Source organism: Solanum stenotomum, chromosome 1, assembly GCF_019186545.1.
Source record: "Solanum stenotomum isolate F172 chromosome 1, ASM1918654v1, whole genome shotgun sequence".
Lineage (NCBI taxonomy): Eukaryota > Viridiplantae > Streptophyta > Magnoliopsida > Solanales > Solanaceae > Solanum > Solanum stenotomum.
In genome coordinates, this window is record NC_064282.1 from 49,432,029 (window position 1) to 49,453,957 (window position 21,929).

At 33.7% G+C, this 21,929-nt stretch overlaps 1 protein-coding gene and 2 non-coding genes across 3 annotated transcripts; 1 reads left to right on the forward strand and 2 right to left on the reverse strand.

Moving 5' to 3' along the window:
* Positions 1–222: 222 nt before the first annotated feature.
* LOC125842239 (uncharacterized) lies at positions 223–9,485 on the forward strand. The gene is made up of 16 exons (XM_049521498.1): positions 223–615; positions 1,092–1,286; positions 2,207–2,281; positions 2,390–2,557; positions 2,847–3,010; positions 3,800–4,018; positions 4,425–4,551; positions 5,136–5,324; positions 5,892–5,978; positions 6,125–6,285; positions 7,418–7,537; positions 8,308–8,533; positions 8,635–8,694; positions 8,769–8,942; positions 9,025–9,134; positions 9,227–9,485. The coding sequence occupies exons 1-16, from the start codon at positions 427–429 to the stop codon at positions 9,390–9,392; spliced, it is 2,430 nt and encodes an 809-aa protein (XP_049377455.1). The 5' UTR covers positions 223–426; the 3' UTR covers positions 9,393–9,485.
* Positions 9,486–10,542: 1,057 nt separating this feature from the next.
* Positions 10,543–10,612, reverse strand: LOC125854057 (small nucleolar RNA snoR118). Its single transcript, XR_007445350.1, has one exon. It is a non-coding gene; the product is annotated as a small nucleolar RNA snoR118 (small nucleolar RNA).
* An 859-nt stretch (positions 10,613–11,471) lies between these two features.
* LOC125854058 (small nucleolar RNA snoR118) lies at positions 11,472–11,541 on the reverse strand. Its single transcript, XR_007445351.1, has one exon. It is a non-coding gene; the product is annotated as a small nucleolar RNA snoR118 (small nucleolar RNA).
* Positions 11,542–21,929: the final 10,388 nt, after the last annotated feature.

Below are 21,929 nucleotides of genomic sequence, written 5' to 3' on the forward strand. Positions count from 1 at the left end.
ACTCAAAATTCCAACCCACATAATTATCGGTGAATACTAATCACAAGTGATAACTAACTAAAATTATAGTATAACTGTGATGATTTATTAACTAGTATATATTTTCTTTCAAAACCATATCGGGCCTCTTTGAAGGACAGGCTTCACGAGACCCGTCTGGCCCGTATTGCAAATAGATTCACACAACAGCAGTAGAGAAAACGTAAAATAGAATATGTAACAGGGACACTAGTGGAATTTTGATTAAGCTCACTCAGTCTCCGTACGTCAATTCTTCTCCAGTGAAACAGGTCAAACATTTCCGGCCACCGGGGAACAGCGATTCTTCTCGCCGGAGAACTGAACTCTGTTCTGCCGATATCGTGTTCGGCTCAACCTCATTCAAATGCTACATCTTTGAGAAGGAAAGAGAAATAGAAAGTACAGATGATTCGAATAACTAGCTGTTTCTGCATAGCAATAGTTGCACTGAGTCTGTTCGGGACTCTGTCAGAATCAGCATCTCAAGCCTATCGTAGTAATCCTGGTCACCAACAGTGGCACCATGGAGCTTTTCAAGACGTGAAAGAAAACGTTCGATCGGAAGTTCGTCAAATGCTTCATTCTCGAGCCGAGGTAGATCTCATATTCGTAAATTACATATTGATTTTCGTCTTTATCATCATTTATTGCAAAATTCATGGAAAAAGTTGTGATTTTATCCGCTAGCTGGCTCACTGCTTAACCTAGAATGAGAATTTAGTCAAATTAGTTCGAAGTTCTTATTAAATTCGACTGCAAACCTCCCAATTTCTATCTTTTCATGTGTTTTGGATCTCTTAAATCCATGTTATGGCTGTAATTGCTTTTGTTCTGTTTGGTTATCAGTCAACTCAGAAGTCCTATACATTGAAACTTTAAATTTTTACAAATGTAATTTAGTTATAAGCACTGAGGCTTGGCCCGAAATTGATATATATGTTCATTGACGAGAGAAATAGATAATAGGCTATGGGTGAACCTCTGTGGTTATAATGCAGGCTATTTACTTTTTCAAATTCTCTTCATATAAAAGCTCTGTTCAGATGCCTAATTGTGTTAATATTGTACAGGTACCATTTCAAGTTCCTCTGGAAGTCAACATAGTTCTTGTTGGTTTTAGTGGTGATGGGGGCTATAGGTACGCATTAGATTCTCCAAAGTTGGAGGAGTTTCTGAAAGTCAGTTTCCCATCTCATAGGCCCTCATGTTTGGAGACAGGCCAACCACTTGATATTGAGCATCACATAGTATATAATACATTTCCGGTGAGCCTTCTCCCTTCTATGATTTATGCTTGTACCATTTTGCCATGGTGCTTTTAGAATCATGGTTGTTTTCGTGTTATGTTCGGAGATCTCTTCTAATTTTGAATAGAGCTACACTACATTCATGATTACTGCTTTCTCACTGTTGGTTGCTTTCCTATGATTTTTTTTGAAGAAATGGTAACAATCCTATGAATATTTCTCTGTTATTCATTCACAAATCTTATGCCTCAAAATGATTGATTAGCCAATATCGGCTTGGATTCCTTTGTTCTAAGCAAACAAGGTCCTAATATTAAGGATATCCAGAACTTCTTTTGTGGCATATAAATTTGAAACTTTACCACTAGATAGAAGTCAGATGGCCTAATTTCTTGAGGTTTTTGAACTGGGATGATGGCTTATTCCTAGCAATAAGACAAAACTCTAATTTCATTTTGAACAATAAAAAAAATAACAAAATAACTCTTTTCTTTTTTCATATCCCAATAGTGATTTATAGTAATTTGGGATGCAGCTTAGCAGTAGTTGTAATCTAGATTTATCTCAAAAAACAATAAATTATCTCTAAAAGAAAGTTGTTGTAATCTAGATATAAGGCAGGAAATTATTAACTTAATCGAACTTAAACATTCACTTACTGGGGATCCAATGAGAGGAGTTGTCCTTCATCGGATAAATGGAGAAGGAAACCTCAACTGGAAATGGATGTAGTCCTTGCTGTTAATTATGTTTTTGGCGTCCCTTGCCTAAATATATGATGAATAAAAAGTTTAGATTTTTGGATAACTGACTGAGCAAAACAAAAAAAAGAAAGATGTTCGGAGTACTCTTAAAGATGTTTCGAAGATGAAAATGGAATGGTTGGTGCTAATAGTTTATGGTTACTGTTGTGATTCTGGTGTCACCTGTTGCTGCAGGCTGGACAGCCAGAACTAATAGCCTTGGAGAAAGCACTTAAGGCAACAATGGTGCCTGCTGGAAATGCAAGAGAGGTGACTGTACCAGATAATCTTAATTCTGAATTTGTCTCAGATTCTCCTATTTTAAGTTTCTACTTCATAAAATCAAAATCAGATGTCAACCTGTTTTGTGATATGTAGACTGATTTTGGAAGAGAAGTTCCCCTTTTTGAAGTTGAGGCAACTGCCGTGGAACCGGAATTTCAGAAACTTTATTCTTACCTATTTGATCTTGAAAGTTGGGGACAGTCTGCTGAAGAGATGGATAGACCCTGGCCTACTGTAATCTTTATTGTTAACTTTGATAAGGTATGTGTGGCAAACTTGACCATCAAATTCTTGATTTGTTTGAATTGTTTGATTTTATTACTGAAGGATACGAAGTGTTCAGGTTGACTTTTTTCCATAATATTTGTTAAAAAAAATTTAATTTTTTATTTCTCATTAACTTTGATTGTTGTTCGTCCTTATCGAGAAGTCAGTTGTTGCACACTAACCCATTACATCAGACTTCAAACCTTAATTCACTAAGTTTCTTTTGCTGAGTGTTGAATAGGGACATTGATTGACTGTTGTTACCATGGGAACTTCACTGCAGGTAAGATTGGATCCAAGGAACACGGACATTGACCTGGACAGTTTAATGTATGGAAGAATTACACAACTTAATGAGGAAGAGATGAAAAAACAAGAAGGAGATTACATATATCGCTATCGTTATAATGGAGGGGGAGCTTCTCAAGTTTGGCTTGGCTCTGGCAGGTATTGCTGGTTTTATATCGTGTGTTATACTTGATGTTGAAACAGTTATCTTAGTTTATACAGAGAACAGATAAGGGATAACAAAATGTGCCCTTTACACAAGATAATTACTGAGCATCCTCTAGTTGGATAATAGTATTGCACTTTTCGGTCTGCCTTCATATGCTAATTGATTTGTGGCTCAAGATTGACCCTATGGTGGAATCAAATGTTTATCTTTAGCCCGAGCATCCTATTTTCTTTCAAGTGTTTTTTGTGAATTGCTTAGACTTCTGCAGTTTTGATATCTCTGCTGTGGGTTAAAAGCTACAGATCTTGTGATCATGTGGCATAAAAAGTTGATGATTAATTTCTTTCTTTGTCTGGATGTACCTCTGTACCTTCAGTCCTTCAGTCTTTTTAGCTTCTTTATGTATTCTCAGAAGGTTTAAGCCCCTGTATTAACTTACATATGGAAGCAAGATTTTCTGTTTGGGCCAGGAGCAAGCAGTGGAGGTAAAAGATGATGGGTTTTCTGCAACTTAGAATTAAAAGTTAAAAATGGTTCTGCGAAATGTTGCAGCCGATCTCACTTTCTTCGTAGACTGTCTAGTGTTTAGTGGTCTGGCGAACTTTGCTTCCTTTTTGGTTTTCCTCAATTTGTTTTTAAATCTCATATTTTGTTGAAATACCTTATAGTTTATGTTGTTGAATCATATTTTCAATTGTAACTCTGACAAATCAGTTGAAAGTTCAATTGTCTTTAACCTGTTGTACAGAAGTTTGAGTTTCCTGGCATTATTATTTCAGGTTTGTTGTGGTTGACCTCTCAGCAGGTCCTTGCACTTATGGAAAGATTGAAACTGAAGAAGGAAGCATTAGTTCCAGATCATTGCCGCGTTTGCGGAATGTTGTGCTTCACAAAGGGTCAGGTGTAGTAACTGAGCATGCTGCTCATGATATTTTTGTTGGGCAGCTTGCCTCTCTAGTTGCAACCACCATTGAACATGTCATAGCTCCGGATGTTAGGTAAAGTCTTTTATTTCCTCACACAAGGTTAGACTGTTCGGGTTACTTTTGATGATGGTATCATGGTTTTGAAAGCACTTGATAAGTTTTAAGCATGTATTTGATTTTTGAACTCTTATCCCTAGTAGTTTATGCATCATCACATTTAAGAGGAAGAAAACTAGAAGGCATTGGCAATTGCAGATCTATCTTTTTCTTTGCATACTTATGAAGATACCATCCTGAGGATTAGATGTGTTTATTTTTGTCATGTAGGATGATTACAGATAAAAAAAGAAAAAAATAGGATGATTACAGATAATGTCCCTGTCCCCTGCTTTCTCTTTGCTCATATTTGTAGCAGTTATAGATAAACTTTGTTCTTTCTTCTAATACAATCTTAGTGTTTTTATCATGTATTCATTAGGTTTGAAACTGTCGATATGACAACAAGGTTGCTTATCCCTATCATTGTCCTTCAAAATCATAATCGCTTCAATATCATGACAAAGGGCTACAACTATAGTCTTGATGTTGGAGCAATTGAAGCGGAGGTAAAAATTTTACCTCATTATCCTGGTGTCTTATGATGCTTTTCTGTGTATCCAGCGACTTAGATGGTTGATATGTTATTCGTTTTGTGACTGAGTTGAAAATGTTGTTGCTTTTGCACTAAACAATGTTGAGGAGACTTTAAATTCTGTTTCTTTTCAAAACTACTTGTAAAGCTTTCAGATGTTGATGAAACAGATACTTACTTTCTTATTATACTTGACATCAATCCTTACTGGTAGAGATGTCATTTTAAGGACTGCTACTAAGTTACTTATCAAAAGGAGGAGGGCTGGAGTGGGTTTTGACTGCTACTTTATTGTTGAGATGGAAATCCTATCCTTGCTGATTAAATTAGGCTATTTTTCTTTTGTGACAAGAAATATAAAAGGTTTCTGATAATTGTTCTTTAGTCGTTAAGTCTATTTCCCTTGCCAATTCTCCCCCAAGGTTTTTTTTTTTTTTGTAGTTTCCCTTATCTATTTGCTGAGTCTAACAATGTTGGTACCCAACAGAACAAAAACTTAAAATTTAGATGGAACCAGGGCCATACATGAATTATGAACTTTTAGTTTTTGACCTTCAGGTGAAGAAAATGCTTCACAAAGAACAGGAAGTAGTGATGATTGGAGGTTCACATGCTTTGCATCGCCATGAGAAATTGGCTATAGCTGTTTCAAAAGCCATGCGGGGTCATTCCCTTCAAGAAACAAAGAAGGATGGACGTTTCCATGTACATACAAAGACATATCTTGATGGTGCGATCCTTAGAGAGGTGGTTTCCTGATTTTCCGTTTCCCTTTTCTATGTTACCTCCATTTGAGATAATAAATGCAGTTGGATGTGAAATGCATTAAGATTATATGTGAGAAAAGGTCTTCAGATAGTTTCAGTAGGCAAATGGTGTACTCTCTCCGTTTCAATTTGTTTGTCTTACTTTCCTTTTTAATCCGTTCAAAAAAGAATGTTTCTTTCCTTTTTTGGCAACTCTTTAGTTTCTACTTTCCACATGGCATGTTTAAGACCACAAGATTAAAGGGCATTTTGGTGCATTCTACATATCTTTAGTTTAAGAAGACAAGATTCAAAAGTCTTTTTTACTTTCTTAAACTCCATGCCAAGTCAAAACCAGACAAACAAGTTGAAGCTGAGGGAGTATCTGTTACTACATCTCTCTTTTTTTACCACATCTCCAGGGGTTGTCAGTTCTTGTTTGTTATCTGATGTCTCTATTAATCTTTTGTTCATTTATTCATTTGTTTTGGTCTTCTGATGTTTCTGTCAGACTGGTTATTAGTAGTTTCTTATAACATAAAATTCTCTATGCAATTGACAAATGCAGGAGATGGAACGATCCGCAGATGTGCTAGCTGCCGGTTTACTTGAGGTTTCTGACCCTTCACTCTCAAGTAAATTTTTTCTCCGTCAGGTTGGTTTCTCCATTTCCTTGCCTAGCAAATATTCTGCAGAACACACCTATGTGGCTTGTATCAATATTTATCCGTTGCAACTTGCACATGCATATACCTTTTACTTCTTGCCTTATTGTTCTAAATCTGTTTTCTTTTTTACTAGCACTGGATGGATGAGAATGACGGTACAAGTGATTCCGTACTAAAGCATAAACCTATCTGGGCTACTTATAACCAGAATCGAAAGAAGGAGAAGAAAAGAGCAGTAAAAAAGAAGAAACAAGGTGATCTGCACCGCACATATGGTACCAGAGTCATTCCAGTGTGAGCGCAATAACCTTTTATTTCACCGAGGCCTTTTCTCGATTGGTTATAACTGCTGTGTTGATGCCACTTCTCTCTCTCCCTCTCTGACGTTTGACATTGTCTTCTGAGTTCTGATACTGAATGAACACATCAGAAATATCGCTATACAAATCGATAATGCGATTTTTCTTATAACTGAGAAATCACCAAGGAGCAGTGGTGCAAGTCTCAACTCAGTGGATATTGGGCATACCCCTCTACCCTTCTCCATTTAAATACCAAGTTTTTGTCTGTTGCAGGGTTCAAACCAGTGACATGCGCCTATCCACTGCCCTCTTACCACTAGATCATAGCCTTGGGAGCTTTCTTTCTTTACTGAGTAACCAATTACTAGTTCTGCTATAAGACTTGTCTTTGATCTTCAGGAGCTTGTGTGTATTTTATGTAATGAACCTTTTTGCTCAGTACCAATTACTAGTTCTGCTAAAAGACTTGTCTTTGATCTTCAGGAGCTTGTGTGTATTTTATGTAATGAACCTTTTTACCTAGTGCACTCAATAATTAGGTATGCCCATCATATGCTTCTGCATTAATCATTGAATTGGTCTTTGATATTGGACTTCATGGATAGCAACAATAGCATATTACACTATGCCTGTTGTCATCTTTTATTTATATCATGAGTAAGATTGACGAATGAAAACAAACTTGTACTGCATGCTGTTCCATTTAACATAGTTGACCCTATAGCAATTTGGTTGCTGAATTATTGGATGAAATGTACATCAGAAATGCCAAAAAAGCATTGTCTTTAATATATTTCTCTTCTATTTGGCTGTTCTGATTATTTCTTTTTAAGTTTAATTTCTTTTCTTCTATTTGTTTGACAATGAATAGATACATAAATAACCAAGGCTTAGTCCCAACCTAGCCGGGGTCGGTTATATGAATCCTCATTACCCCTTCTGCTCCATGTAGGCTTATCTCTATCCAATATTCAATAAAGCAGGTTCTCTACATTTTACACTGACATAAAAATTGCCCAACAAGATCGAAAAGTTCTAACCCTAAATTCCAGAAGATTTTTTCTCCTATTACCACCATTTTGAACAAGAGTGCCATGCTCTAACAATATCCTCCTTGTTTACAGGTTTGTTCTATCTTTAGCTGATGTGGATGAACATCTTATGATGGAAGAGGAAAGTCTTGTTTGGACAAGTAAAGATGTAGTTATTGTACTCCAACATCAGAATGATAAGATACCTTTGAGGTGGGTGACGTATTTACTCCATTTTCATTGCCTTATTTATCTTGTTTGCTTTGGTGTCCTTCAGTATGGCTTTCTACTGTATACTACAATCATGGAACTTTTAATCTATCTGGGGTAGGAGATAGCTTTAAGTTTCGTTTGTTGGCAATATTTTAGCTGCAGCAACTCCTTTCTACTAAAGTAGTGGTAATTCCTTGGTTCTGTCTTCCTGACCTCAAATAAATTATAAATCTAGTAAACTGAGTTTAGATTTTAATTAGTATTTACAATTGACATTGCGACCACTCGTATCAGAGTATGATAATAGAAAGCTGCAAGACCCTGATAACAAATTTACTCTTTATCTTATTCTTTTTAATGGAGATCGATGACTTCTGATCTCCAACCAGCCTAACTTTTTGCTAATTGGACTGACTACAGAAAACAAGTATAGAGGAAATGTCTTTGAGAACCATATTCCAAGTATATAGCAAGATTTTATTTTCATCGCCTCCCTCATATTCTCCTGTATTCGTTCTTTAGGCATCTAAAAGATTTTGCATGCAATTTCTCTAGACTATTTCTCTGTTCATCAGAAGCATTATTATGATTTGATGTTTTAAGTCTAATACAAATATTTATGAGAAACACAAAATATGGTAAAAGAAGACTACCTCAAATTATTTCATTAGTGAACTCACAAACCTTCCATTAAATGTTTTCTGATGTTTATTCTCCTCGCATGCATCTAGTTTGGGGATCTTTACTTGCTTCCTGTTGGTATTTGACAGCTATGTTTCAGAAATAGAGAGAAGGCATGCTATTCCAATGCTAGCCCAACAACATATTTTGGCAGGACTGGCTTCTGTTGTGGGTGGGTTGAGTGCTCCATATGAAAAGGCTTCTCACGTGCATGAAAGGCCTGTTGTAAATTGGCTCTGGGCAACTGGTTGCCACCCATTTGGACCATTCTCTAACACTTCACAAGTCAGTCAATTGCTCAAGGATGTCGCCCTGGTATGTTATGCTCTTCACTATCTGCTTTACACTTTCTACATGATGTAGATTTGATTGTAACTCACATAAATTAAAGGCTCATAATTTACCATTACCTGCAGAGGAACACAATATATGCACGTGTTGATTCAGCCCTTCACCGGATCAGGGAGACATCAGAGGTACTTCTAGTTGTCATTCACCTAGCTCTTTTGTTCTAACCTGTATTTATCTGTCCCATCTTTTTTTTTCCCAGGCTGTACAAGTTTTTGCTGCAGAACATCTGAAAACTCCTCTTGGTGAGCCAGTGAAGGGTAAAAAGAACAAAACAAGTACTGACTTATGGCTGGAAAAGTTCTATAAAAAGACTACCAACTTGCCTGAACCATTCCCCCATGAGTTAGTTGATCGTCTAGAAAAATACTTGGATGTAAGTAATTATTTTTCCTGTACTTGGTAAATCTAGTTATATCATTATGTAAATGACATATGCTGACTCTATCATATAACAGAACCTAGAGGAACAACTCGTAGAATTGTCTTCCCTACTGTATGATCATCGCTTGCAAGAAGCACACTCGAATAGTTCAGATATCTTGCAAAGTTCCATTTTCACTCAGCAGTAAGTTACACATGAAACTCTTATCCCTTATAGATATAGGAATTTACTGTAAATTTCTTATGTTGTGAATTGTTGAATTTTTGAATTTTTAGGTATGTGGAGCATATTTTGGCTTCTGAGAGAGAGAAAATGAAATGCTGCAGTATTGAATACAAGCTTCCTGTGCAGTCTTCTCAGAATTTAGTTTATGCTGGTATTCTACTAGCTGGATTTTTCGTGTATTTTGTTGTAATCTTCTTTTCATCTCCTGTACGTTAATCTCATGAAGAATTTCTATTGTTAGTTCACATAAATTTTGAAGGAAATAGTAAGATAAAATATGATCAAGATTTTGTGCCAATATTTCATCAAGAATTTTTGCCAATGTGTGTGAAGTTATCTTTACTGTTGAATTACTATTCTATATTGTGTTGTTTACAATTGAAACTAAGGCTGCGTTTGGACATGCAATATGAAATCATGATATCAAATTTCAATTTATTTGAAAACATAGTTGATTTCAAAAAAATATTTAATGTAAAATTTGACTCGTAAATTTATATTTTGTAAAGTAATGATCCATCATTTTTTATTACTTCGAATGGATTGTTCCTAGTGTGAAAGAATTATATTTTAAGAAGTTACTAATATAAAAATTATGTGTATTTGAAAGTTTGTAAAAACAAAATTTTACTAACAAAAGAAATATGAAAATATATGATTTATCAATACGGCGCTCTAGGATATTTCAATATCTTTTTATTGGATTATGATTTGTTCATTTGAAAAGATTTGTATAAGAATTGAATTTTTCTATGTTAGTTTTGTTTTCCATATTTATGAGAAAATGAATTGTTTTATATCAATGTGAACCTCTGAAAGCTCTTCTTAAATTGTTTGTTTTGTGAAATCGATAACAATTCTGAGGTAAATTTCACATTATTTTGTTTCTTGTTTGGTTAAACTTTTTTTTTTTGGTTCCAAAACTATTTATACTCCTTCCATTTCAGGTACTTTATTTGAGCAAATTAAAAATGTTTTTTTTTTCTTCATAATAATCAAATTTAGAATTTTAAAATATCATTAATAAATCTGCTTCCTTGAGGATTATATCAAATTCACATAAACAAAGTAAATGAAATCGGAAAAATCGAGTGCTAATCATTAACAGTTTTATCTCTAAGTTCAATAATCGTGATAGGTTAGTATTGAAAATAAAAGTTTATCCCTTTATATAGTGTAAATAAAATTAGATACATACTTTATATTATACTTGCGTATTTTAATTTAGTTATAAAGTCCTTTTATAACTCTACTACAGCTAACTTTATTTATCTTACATAATACTATATTCAAGAACTCTGTAAAACTTCTTTATTTTTAATGAAAAGTTGAGGTTTATGAAAAATAAATAAATCATGTAAAGTTGTGATCAGACATAGCTTTCTAGGCTGCATTGTCCATCAAAACATTCAGAGCCCAGTGCGATCATCATCTCAACATTTTTAACAATACCCACAAAAAATAAGTACTAACAGAAATTTTTAAAAAAATTGTAAATAAGTATCTTTTAAAGGAAAATAAATAAATAAAAATAGTTAATGAGAGCATAAATAGTAATGGGAAAATGCTTATAATTGGGGTAAAACTTGCAGAGAAAAATTGCTGAAGTAGGGATTTACAAGGTTTAACTCATGCATATATACTAGTAGACGTAGTAGTAGATCGACTAGGAAAATTAGGGTTAACTCATCTATATGGAGTTTCATAGATTGGGCTGTCTGGCCCATATGTACATCAAGCCTGCGGACCTTAACAATGAATTTCGTTACATAAAATATCAAACATTTAGCCTATATTATGTAGAGCAACTTTCACATATAGGAAACACAAAAATCATATTTATATACTATAGCTATAGTTTGTATAATTGCGCTCCATAACAAATATAAATATGTATATTTCGCTATACATATACAAAAGAAAGTAGTTGTATATAATCTAGAGAAAGACAAAAGAGTCTAGGCAGAAGAATATTTGTATTGTATAATTATAAGTGTATAGGACGAAGATATATGTATTTGCATGTGTATATACAATTTTCTCTCGCTTTATACAAACAGAAACACAATTTATACATTTCTGTTTGTTTAAGCGAGAGAGATGAGGGAGAGAGTGACGAGCGAGATCTGGGAGAGGGGAACGAAAATATATGTATATATACAATTTTCTCTCGCTTTATACAAACACACATGTATTTTATACATTTGCATTTGTATAAAAAGCGAGAGAGGCGAGGGAGAGAACGAGAGTGGCGAGCGAGATTCACCANAAAAAAAAAAAAATCATGTAAAGTTGTGATCAGACATAGCTTTCTAGGCTGCATTGTCCATCAAAACATTCAGAGCCCAGTGCGATCGTCATCTCAACATTTTTAACAATACCCACAAAAAATAAGTACTAACAGAAATTTTTAAAAACAATTGTAAATAAGTATCTTTTAAAGGAAAATAAATAAATAAAAATAGTTAATGAGAGCATAAATAGTAATGGGAAAATGCTTATAATTGGGGTAAAACTTGCAGAGAAAAATTGCTGAAGTAGGGATTTACAAGGTTTAACTCATGCATATATACTAGTAGACGTAGTAGTAGATCGACTAGGAAAATTAGGGTTAACTCATCTATATGGAGTTTCATAGATTGGGCTGTCTGGCCCATATGTACATCAAGCCTGCGGACCTTAACAATGAATTTTGTTACATAAAATATCAAACATTTAGCCTATATTAGGTAGAGCAACTGTCACATATAGGAAACACAAAAATCATATTTATATACTATAGCTATATATAGTTTGCATAATTGCGCTCCATAACAAATATAAATATGTATATTTCGCTATACATATACAAAAGAAAGCAGTTGTATATAATCTAGAGAAAGACAAAAGATTTTAGGCAGAGGAATATTTGTATTGTATAATTATAAGTGTATAGGACGAAGATATATGTATTTGCATGTGTATATACAATTTTCTCTCGCTTTATACAAACAGAAACACAATTTATACATTTCTGTTTGTATAAGCGAGAGAGGCGAGGGAGAGATTGACGAGCGAGATCTGGGAGAGGGGAACGAAAATATATGTATATATACAATTTTCTCTTGCTCTATACAAACACAAATGCATTTGTATAAAAAGCGAGAGAGGCGAGGGAGAGAACGAGAGTGGCGAGCGAGATTCACCAGGAGAGGCGAAATAGCAACAGTTTACTATGAGGTACAATTAAATCAAACTATGTTTATAGCATTTAATTTGAATTAATAGTTTGCTATTATATACAATTTTCCCTATTAGGTATTATAGCTACAAATTAAGAAAATTATAATTAACTATTATAGTTTTTCCAATTTTTGCTATTCGCTGAGTTGTATAGTTCGTCTAATCTATATAAATTCAGAATTTATATAATTCGGTATAAATTCAGAATTTGTATAATTCGATTTCTGATTGTATAAATCTAGAATTTTGTATGTGTTTACCCTAACTATTTGTATACGATTTATGAAAAAATCATAATAAATTATTCTGTTCTCATATTGGCAAGCAAAATATATAAACGGAGTTCTGAAAAATTCCTAAACGTATAAAATACAAAATTTGTACATATTTACCCTATTTATATATTCGCAAGCGAAATATACAAACAAAAAGAAATGTACAAAAGTCAGCCTCCATAGCAAATTAAACGATCGTTATGGAGCGCAATTATCGAAATTATAGCTACAAAACCTTATTGTGTATATTATGTTTGCTATTTCTAAAATCTTCTCGATAAATATACCACAATGGCTTTGGAGGTGACTAATCTTGAACTTTTAACCTCATTTGTATTATAAGAAATTTTAAATTTAACAAGTTTTGATTTTTACCTTGAAGGTTTGTTCAAATAAACGGAGATCAAAAATTCAAAATCATTAATTTTCAATGCTATTGTGTTTAATTTCATATTAAAATTCACGGTACATTAGAAGGGATAAAATTAACAATCCTTTTAACACCAGTTTTTTTGACAAAAATATTATCATCTAAAACACGTAATAACTTCAACAATTGTTACTAAAGTTTGAAGAAGTTACATTGAAACCCCAATATAATGTGTTTGAGTTCAAAACCTAGCAACGATTCTTGAGGTTCAAACCTTTGTTAGTACAAACCTAAGCAGTGATGCACGGTGGTGTTCAAATTTTCACATTCTAAATCTTTAAAATAATCTAAAAACAAACATCATGAATGATTCATGAAGTTCAAACGATTGTAAGTTCATACTCCAAGAATAATTCAAGGGGATCAACATCTGATGAGAAGCAAAAATGTATTTTTACAACATTCTAGTTCATGTTTTTTCACATGATCACAATGGTACGCACACGTAACATGCTGCAAATTTTAAGTTAAGTTTCAAATCATTTTTCATATGTGTATAGGTCTAATCATGTGCTTTTTAATTGTGCATAGGTGTTAAAGTCAATTCCTATGTGTGAAAAGTGTTTGGAGAGAATCCTCTAGCTCAAAGTTAAGATTGAGTATCGATATAAGTTTTTACTTGGATAAACTTTAAACAATCATATCTCTTAAAATATGAATAATTAGGTGTCCATTAAACGAATTAAAGGTGTTCGAGTCTTCTTTCTAACATTGTCAACCACTCATCTATTCGAGTCCAGACTCAAAAGTTATGAACATTTTAATTTTAATTTTAAATGATATTCTTGAAAACAAATGTGACTCGGTTGTTGCTGAAAGTGCCCACTTGTGGACCACAAATTGATCGCAAATGGAAAAAAAAGTGAGGGCGTTCTGGAATGAGCTACGGACCGATTGCGGGCCGCAAGTTCCCACTTGCTGGTCGCAAATGAGTAGCAAATGGGCTGACGAAAATCTTCTTTAAGTCGATTATACTCCAATTTTTTTTACTTATAGGTCATTCTTTCAAGACCTAGAACTGATTTTCTCTCATCCAAGTAAATCCTTCTCAAAGGAGTTTAAGCTTTCCACAAATCAAATTCAATCATCTAATCATGAATTGTTAATAGAAATCTTAATCGTTTGTCATAGGATGTAAAAGAAGCAAATTAAAGAATCTTAAGAATTTATTTTTTTATCGTTCTTAGGATTTTTCATCTGATTCGTGGAACGTTTAAGGTATGTAAGACTATCATAGTAAAAAATTCAGTTCTTTATCACTCTCTACATCTTCAGTTACAGTCAGTAAGATCAAAACTAAGATTATTATCCCAAAGTCAATGATTTCAAATTCTCTCTAATTCGAACTTCATATTGTTGAATTCTATTATTGAAATTATGGTACTTCATATTTATTGACGATTCTTAATCATTAGCCTAACTCATGTATTCATAATCTTATGTGTATTTATATGCCCATCTACTATATTTTTCTCACATGTGCCTTTAGTTTAAGAACATTTCTTACTATATTGTATGTGTTGTAATGATTAGTATAATATTATGCACTTAGATATATAATTAGGCCTTGCAGGGATAATGCCAAAAAATTTAAGTAGATGGGATCTGAAATGTGTTATCTTTCGTATTCAGATTAGCAAATCAGAAATGATAAACGACGAAAAGAAAAAAAAACAAAGAACTATCCGAGTCCATAGAACTCACTGTGTATCCTTAAGAAATTTAATCCCCTCAAGTACCCTAGGTTGCAGATTAATTCCTCCCAAGATAAAATGGATAAACCATTAAAGAACTAGCAGTACCTCAAACTTTGATAATTTCAACGAACTCAAAATGACAGCAACGAATAACACACACAGACACGATCGATCGATTTTATTTTGTAATAAATGTATGCAAAAGAAGGGAAGAATTCAGTGCAGAAAAATGAGAGAAAGCCTCTCTATTTATAGCCAACAAAGGGTAAAGGTCACAACTCTACGGAAAGAAACAACCTTTCAGAAAGGTCACAACACTTTGGACTTTCCATAGTGAGCATATATCGAATATACTCGGTCAATCGGTAGATTTGATATCTTTGACCCGTCGAGCTTTGGTGTATACCTAGACAACATAAGTTACACAATTAACCCTTGAACTGTTTTTGGTTCTCATTGTTTTGTTCGCTTCAGCCATGAACACGTCTTGGTTTATAAGTGCGTAGAGAACTCACCTTACCGGATTCTCCTTGAAGCGGCTTACACTTCACACTTACATAATTGATTTCTAAATGCATTATCCCGTAGATACACTATTTGATATACCCTGTATCAAACTTAGAAACCATTAAAAAATCCTAATGCCTTTATCCTTGTTATTGAACATTGTCTTATCATGAGAATGGATCATAAAAAAAATATTTTGACAATGTTGAACCATCATCAGTCACTTTGTTTGATCTCCTTGAACCTAGATCTTGGGATCTCCAGTCTTCTAGATAGAGTTACCGCCACATTGATTTATCCTCGGCCATAGTCCCATTCCCTTTGATAATCTATCAACTCCCTCTCTAGTTATGCCTTTTATAAGTGGATCCGACACATTATCCTTTGCCTTTACATAGTCAATTATGATAATNAAAGGTCACAACACTTTGGACTTTCCATAGTGAGCATATATCGAATATACTCGGTCAATCGGTAGATTTGATATCTTTGAACCGTCGAGCTTTGGTGTATACCTAGACAACATAAGTCACACAATCAATCCTTGAATTGTTTTTGGTTCTCATTGTTTTGTTCGCTTCAGCCATGAACACATCTTGGTTTATAAGTGCGTAGAGAACTGACCTTACCGGATTCTCCTTGAAGCGGCTTACACTTCACACTTACATAAGTGATTTCTAAATGTATTATCCCGTAGATACACTATTTGATATACCCTGTATCAAACTTAGAAACCATTAAAAAGTCCTAATGCCTTTATCCTTGTTATTGAACATTGTCTTATCATGAGAATGGACCATAAAAAAATATTTTGACAATGTTGAACCATCATCAGTCACTTTGTTTGATCTCCTTGAGCCTAGATCTTGGGATCTCCAGTCTTCTAGGTAGAGTTACCGCCACATTGACTTATCCTCGGCCATAGTCTCATTCCCTTTGATAATCTATCAACTCCCTCTCTAGTTATGCCTTTTATAAGTGGATCCGACACATTATCCTTTGACTTTACATAGTCAATTATGGTAATTTCACTAGAGAGTAGTTCTCTAACGGTATTATGTCTACGCCATATATGACGAGACTTTCCGTTATACGTCATACTCCATGCCCTACCTATTGCAAATTAACTCTCACAGTGTATGCATATTGGAGCTAAAGGTTTGGGCCAAAAATCTTTCAAGAAATTTCGGAGTCATTCAAGTTAATTCATCGGCTTTATCTAGAGTGATAAACTCAGATTTCATAGTAGAGTGAGCAATACATTTCTGTTTGAAAGATTTCCAAGAGACTGCTCCTCCACCAAGAATAAATATATATCCACTCGTGAATTTTACTTCATTTGACTTGGTGATTCGATTTGCATCACTATATTCTTCCAATACTGTTGAATATTAGTTATAATGCAAAACAATAGTTTTTATGTATGTTTTAAATACTCCAAAACTATTTTAATTGTCCTCTAATGAGTTTGATTGAGACTACTTGTGAACCGACTCAGTTTACTAATAGCACATGCTATATCTGATCGCGTACACTTTATGATATATATATCATACTTCTCAATACTCTAGCATAATCCAATTGTAAGTCATTTTTGCCTTCATTCTTTTGAAGTTCAAATCTCACATTTTTTGGAGTCTTGTCAATATTGAAATTCAAATACTTGAACTTGTTAAGTACCTTTTCAATCACATTATTAGCATTTTAATATTAATATTTTGTATATTATTTTGCTAAAACTTAGTATAGTCGTTGCTACCAACCATTAGTGGTTTTTCAGTTTGCTGCCATTGCATATCATAACTATTGCATTAGTGCTATTCAGCATTACTCCAAATGGAGTTAGTGCATATGTTACAAATTTTTTGGTGCAGCAGCAAGCTGTTGGTGGCTTAGTATTTCTTTATTTTCATTCTTTATTCCTCCATTACACCTTGTAACCTGTGTAACTCCTAAGGCCATTATCTTCACTATTTACTACCTCATTATCTTCCTATTTATTCCTAGGAAGACTTCTTCTAGTATAAATAGTGGTGGTTTTCATTTGGTTTGTATACACAATATACAAGAAAATATAGAGTGCATAAAGTTTGTCAAAAAAGAGAGTTCTTATTAGTTGAAGGGAGGTGTTCTTTTTGTGGAGCTTTGGACTCAACTCTTGTCCAGAGTTGTTGAGTTATACTTTGTGTTAAGGCTATTGTATCCTGGAGGAGACAAGTCAAGAAGGACTACCGCTGGACCAGTGAAAAATATTTGTTGCAGTGGGCTTGAATCTCCTTAAAGAGAGCGAGATATCTGCACCTCAGCCTGAAGAGATTTATTTCTTCATTTTTATTTTTAATTATAATCTTGTAATTCTGTTATTTTGTAATTTTTCACAATTTAAAGGAGATTCAATAATGGCTACAGTTGGAAAAACCGCGGATGTCAAGATGGGAGACCTTGACAAGCCATTTCGATTCAATGGTAACCATTTCAAAAGATGGAAGGGTAAAGTACTTTTCTACTTACGTCTTCTCAATGTTTCTTATGTGTTAACTGAGAAGAATCCTAATAAAGTTGATGACACCTCCATGGATGATGATGAACTTATTTCTCATCATGAGAAAGTGGAAAAGTACGATGGTGAAGAGGCAAGGGGCCAAGATGCACTTTTACAAAAGAAGAGAGCAACATCACAACGAAGGTAAATTTAATTACTTCAAACAATGCTACTCTTGAAATTCACAAAAATACTTCTTTGAAGCCTAAGAAGAAAAAATTTAAGAAAAATAATAGTAAAAATAATGGTGAAAATAACCAAGCACAAAATCAACAAGTTCAAGATAAGAGACCATGTTTTGTTTGTGGCAAGAGTGGACATATTGTTCGATTTTGCAGATTTTGGAAACGTGATCCTAACCCTCAGGCAAACGTTATCGAAGAACCTTTTGTGGCGGTGATTACCAACATAAATATGGTTGAGAGTGTTGATGGATGGTGGACTGATTCTGGTGCAAAGCGTCATGTTTGTTATGACAAAGACTGGTTCAAAAAAATATACTCATTTTAAGAAGCCCAAAACCATCATTCTTGGTGGTTCTCACACAACTCAAGTGCTTGGAACGGGAGATGTCGAATTGTGTTTACTTCTAGAAGGATATTAACTTTAAAAGAAGTACTTTATACTCCTTCCATGAGTAAAAAATTTATATCTAGTTTTCTTCTTAATAAAGCAAGCTTCAAACAAATTATTGAATCCGATCAATATGTAATTGAGAAGAAGGGTATTTTCGTGAGAAAGGGATATGCTTGTGATGGGATGTTGAAATGAATAAAGTTTCTACTTCTGTTTACATGTTTTCTTCTACCAATTTTTGGCATGCTCATTTGTGTCATATTAATGATCGTTATGTTGGAATCATGAGTAGTTTAGAATTAATCCCATTGATTAAAAAGAATTTTGAAAAGTGTGATGCTTGTAGTAAAGCCAAAATCACTAGAAGGCCTCATTTTCAAGTTGAAAGAAAAACTGATTTGTTAGAATTAATTCATACTGATATTTGTGAACTTGGAGGAATTTTAACTCGTGGAGGTAATAGATATTTTATCACTTTCATTGATGATTTTTCTAAGTTTACATATGTTTACTTGATGAAAAATAAAAGTGATGCTTTTGAAAACTTTAAAGTTTATCTCCATGAAGTTGAAAATCAGTTTGGAAGAAAAATAAAAAGAATTAGAAGTGATAGAGGCCATGAATATGAGTTAAATGAGTTTAATTCTTTTGTTAGATCATTGGGAATAATTCATGAAATTACTCCTCCTTATTCTTCTTCATCTAATGGTGTAGCGGAAAGGAAAAATAGAATTTTGGTTGAATTGACTAATGCCATGCTTATTGAGTCACATGTACCTTTAAATTTTTGGGGTGAAGCTATTTTAACTGCTTGTTATGTGTTGAATCGTGTGCCTCATAAAAAGTCTAAATTGACACCTTTTGAATTGTGGAAAGGTTACAAGCCAAGTTTGGAATAACTAAGAGTTTGGGGTTATCTAGCCTTTGTGAGGCTAATGGATCCCAAAATTACAAAAATGGGTAAGAAAGTTACTACTTGTGCTTTTCTTGGTTATGCTTCAAATAGTACAACCTATAGATTTTTTAATCTTGAAGATAATATTGTGATAGAATCGGGTGATGCTATTTTTCATGAAAATAAATTTCCTTTTGATTCTAAAAATAGTGGGGGTCAAAGGATTGAACAAAATATTTTGTCACTACCTAGTTCTTCTACTTCTACTTTGAAAAATAAAGAAATTGATGATATTGAGTTAAGAAGAAGTAGAAGAGCTAGAGTAGAAAAAATAATTTTGGTCCTGATTTTTATGTGTTTAATGTTGGAGATGACCCTCTCACTTTGAAAGAAGCTTCCTTCACATGACTCCATTTTTTGGAAAGAGGCGGTAAATGATGAAATAGAATCACTAATTTCTAATAAAACTTGGAAGTTAGTTGATTTACCACCGGGTTGTAAAACAATTGGTTGCAAATGGTTCTTACGAAAAAAGTTGAAACCGGATAGATCTATTGATAAATATAAGGCTAGACTAGTTGCAAAAGGTTTTAAACAACTAGAAGGCCTAGAATTTTTTTATGTTTTTTCTCCGGTAACAAGAATTACATCCATAAGACTTTTAATTGCTATGGCTGCAATTTTTTATTTGCAAATTCATCAAATGGATGTAAAAACTGCTTTTTTAAATGGAGACCTAAATGAGGAAATTTATATGGAACAACCCGAGTCTTTTGTTGAAGCAGACCAAGAAAGTAAAGTATGTAAACTTACTAAATCCCTATATAGCTTGAAACAGGCACCAAAGCAATGGCATGAAAAGTTTGATTCCTGCATGATTGAAAATGGTTTTAAAACAAATGAGTGTGATAAGTGCATATGTCATAAGTCTTGGAATAATTCACATGTGATTATTTGCCTATATGTTGATGATTTATTGATCTTTGGCTCTAACATGAATGTTATTGATGAGGCTAAAAATATTCTTAGAAGCCATTTTGATATGAAAGATCTTGGTGAGGCCAATTTTATTCTTGGAATAAAAATAACAAGAACATGTGATGAAATTTTCCTTGACCAGTCACATTATGTTGATAAAATTTGGAAAAAAATATAACTTTCTTGATTGCAAGCATGTTGCTACTCCTTTTGATTCAAGTGTTCACTTATTTCCTGTTGAAAGTGAAAATGATGTAATAAATCAAAAGGAATATGCTAGGATAATAGAAAGTTTGAGATATGTGACTGATTGCACTAGGCTTGATATTGCATATGCAGTAGGAATTGGAACAAAAAGTTGTGGTTTGTTTTATAAAAAATATTCTGTTGTACTTGAAGGCTTTTGTGATGCAGATTAAAACACATTATCAGGTGATTCCTGTTCTACCATTGGTTATGTTTTTACTTTAGATGGTGGTGCTATTTGTTGGAGATAAAAAAAAAGTAAACTATAATTGCTAACTCTACCATGAAGGCTGAACTAATTGCTTTAACTTTAGCTAGTGAGGAAGCGAATTGGTTAAGAGATTTATTGTTTCAAATACCTTATTTCGAAAAACCAATTCCTCTTATTTTAATTCATTGTGATAGCACTGCTGCAATTGGTAGAGTTCAAAACCGTTATTACAACGGTAAATCCAGACCTATAAGGAGGAAACACAGTAATGTAAGATTGTATTTGACAAGTGGTACCATTAATGTTGATTATGGCAAATCTTGTGATAATCTTGCAGATCCTCTTACTAAGGCCTTAACAAGAGAAAAGGTCTGGAGCACATCGAGGGGGATGAGATTGAAGCCTACAAATCCTTGAGTCATATATGAGAAAACGCAACCTGGGGACTAGAGATCCTATAACCAGGTTCAAAGGGAAAAACTAATCATATGATGATTTGTTGAAAAAAATGCACTATCTTTTTATTCCCTCCCTATGATGTGAGTGCATTGTTTCGTGTAGTTTGTGAAGGATGAGTTGATAAAACTCTTAATGAATATCTGTAACCCGTATGGGTGGAGTGTTAAGCTTACAGGAGCACTCTCGACAGATTTCACTTATGTGAGTGTGGAAGTAGGCCGCCTCCTATGAGAATTGACTTATTCTCAAAAGCACTCATGAAACCGGGATAGCACATGGACATAACGTGTTGGCTTTTAAAGCTCATGTCAATACCTTGATTATTATGTGTGAGCAGTGATATTTTATTTCCCTTAAGCAGTCATAGTTCAAGTCTGAGATCACTATGACTCTAGAGTAAAAGTTATTGTTTCACTAAGTGGAGGTTCAATGCAGAGCACACCTTTATTATGCAGTCTTCCTTCAGCTGATATACTCTTTTATCTAATATTAAAATGAATGGGGGATTGTTGGTTTACTCGCATTTTAATATTAATATTTTGTATATTATTTTGCTAAAACATAGTATAGTCGTTGCTGCCAACCATTAGTGGTTTTTCAATTTGTTGTCGTTGCTTATCATAACTGCTGCATTAACGCTATTCAACATTACTCCAAATTAGTGCATATGTTACAAATTTTTTGGTGCAGTAGCAAGCCATTGGTGGCTTAGTGT

What these genes read in the sequence shown, in the direction of transcription:
- LOC125842239 (XM_049521498.1), top strand. Translation starts at nt 427, where the DNA reads ATGATTCGAATAACTAGCTGTTTCTGCATAGCAATAGTTGCACTGAGT. An exon ending in TTATTGTTAACTTTGATAAG is followed by an intron (nt 2,558 to 2,846) that starts GTATGTGTGGCA and finishes ACTTCACTGCAG; the next exon opens with GTAAGATTGGATCCAAGGAA. An exon ending in GGTACCAGAGTCATTCCAGT is followed by an intron (nt 6,286 to 7,417) that starts GTGAGCGCAATA and finishes CCTTGTTTACAG; the next exon opens with GTTTGTTCTATCTTTAGCTG.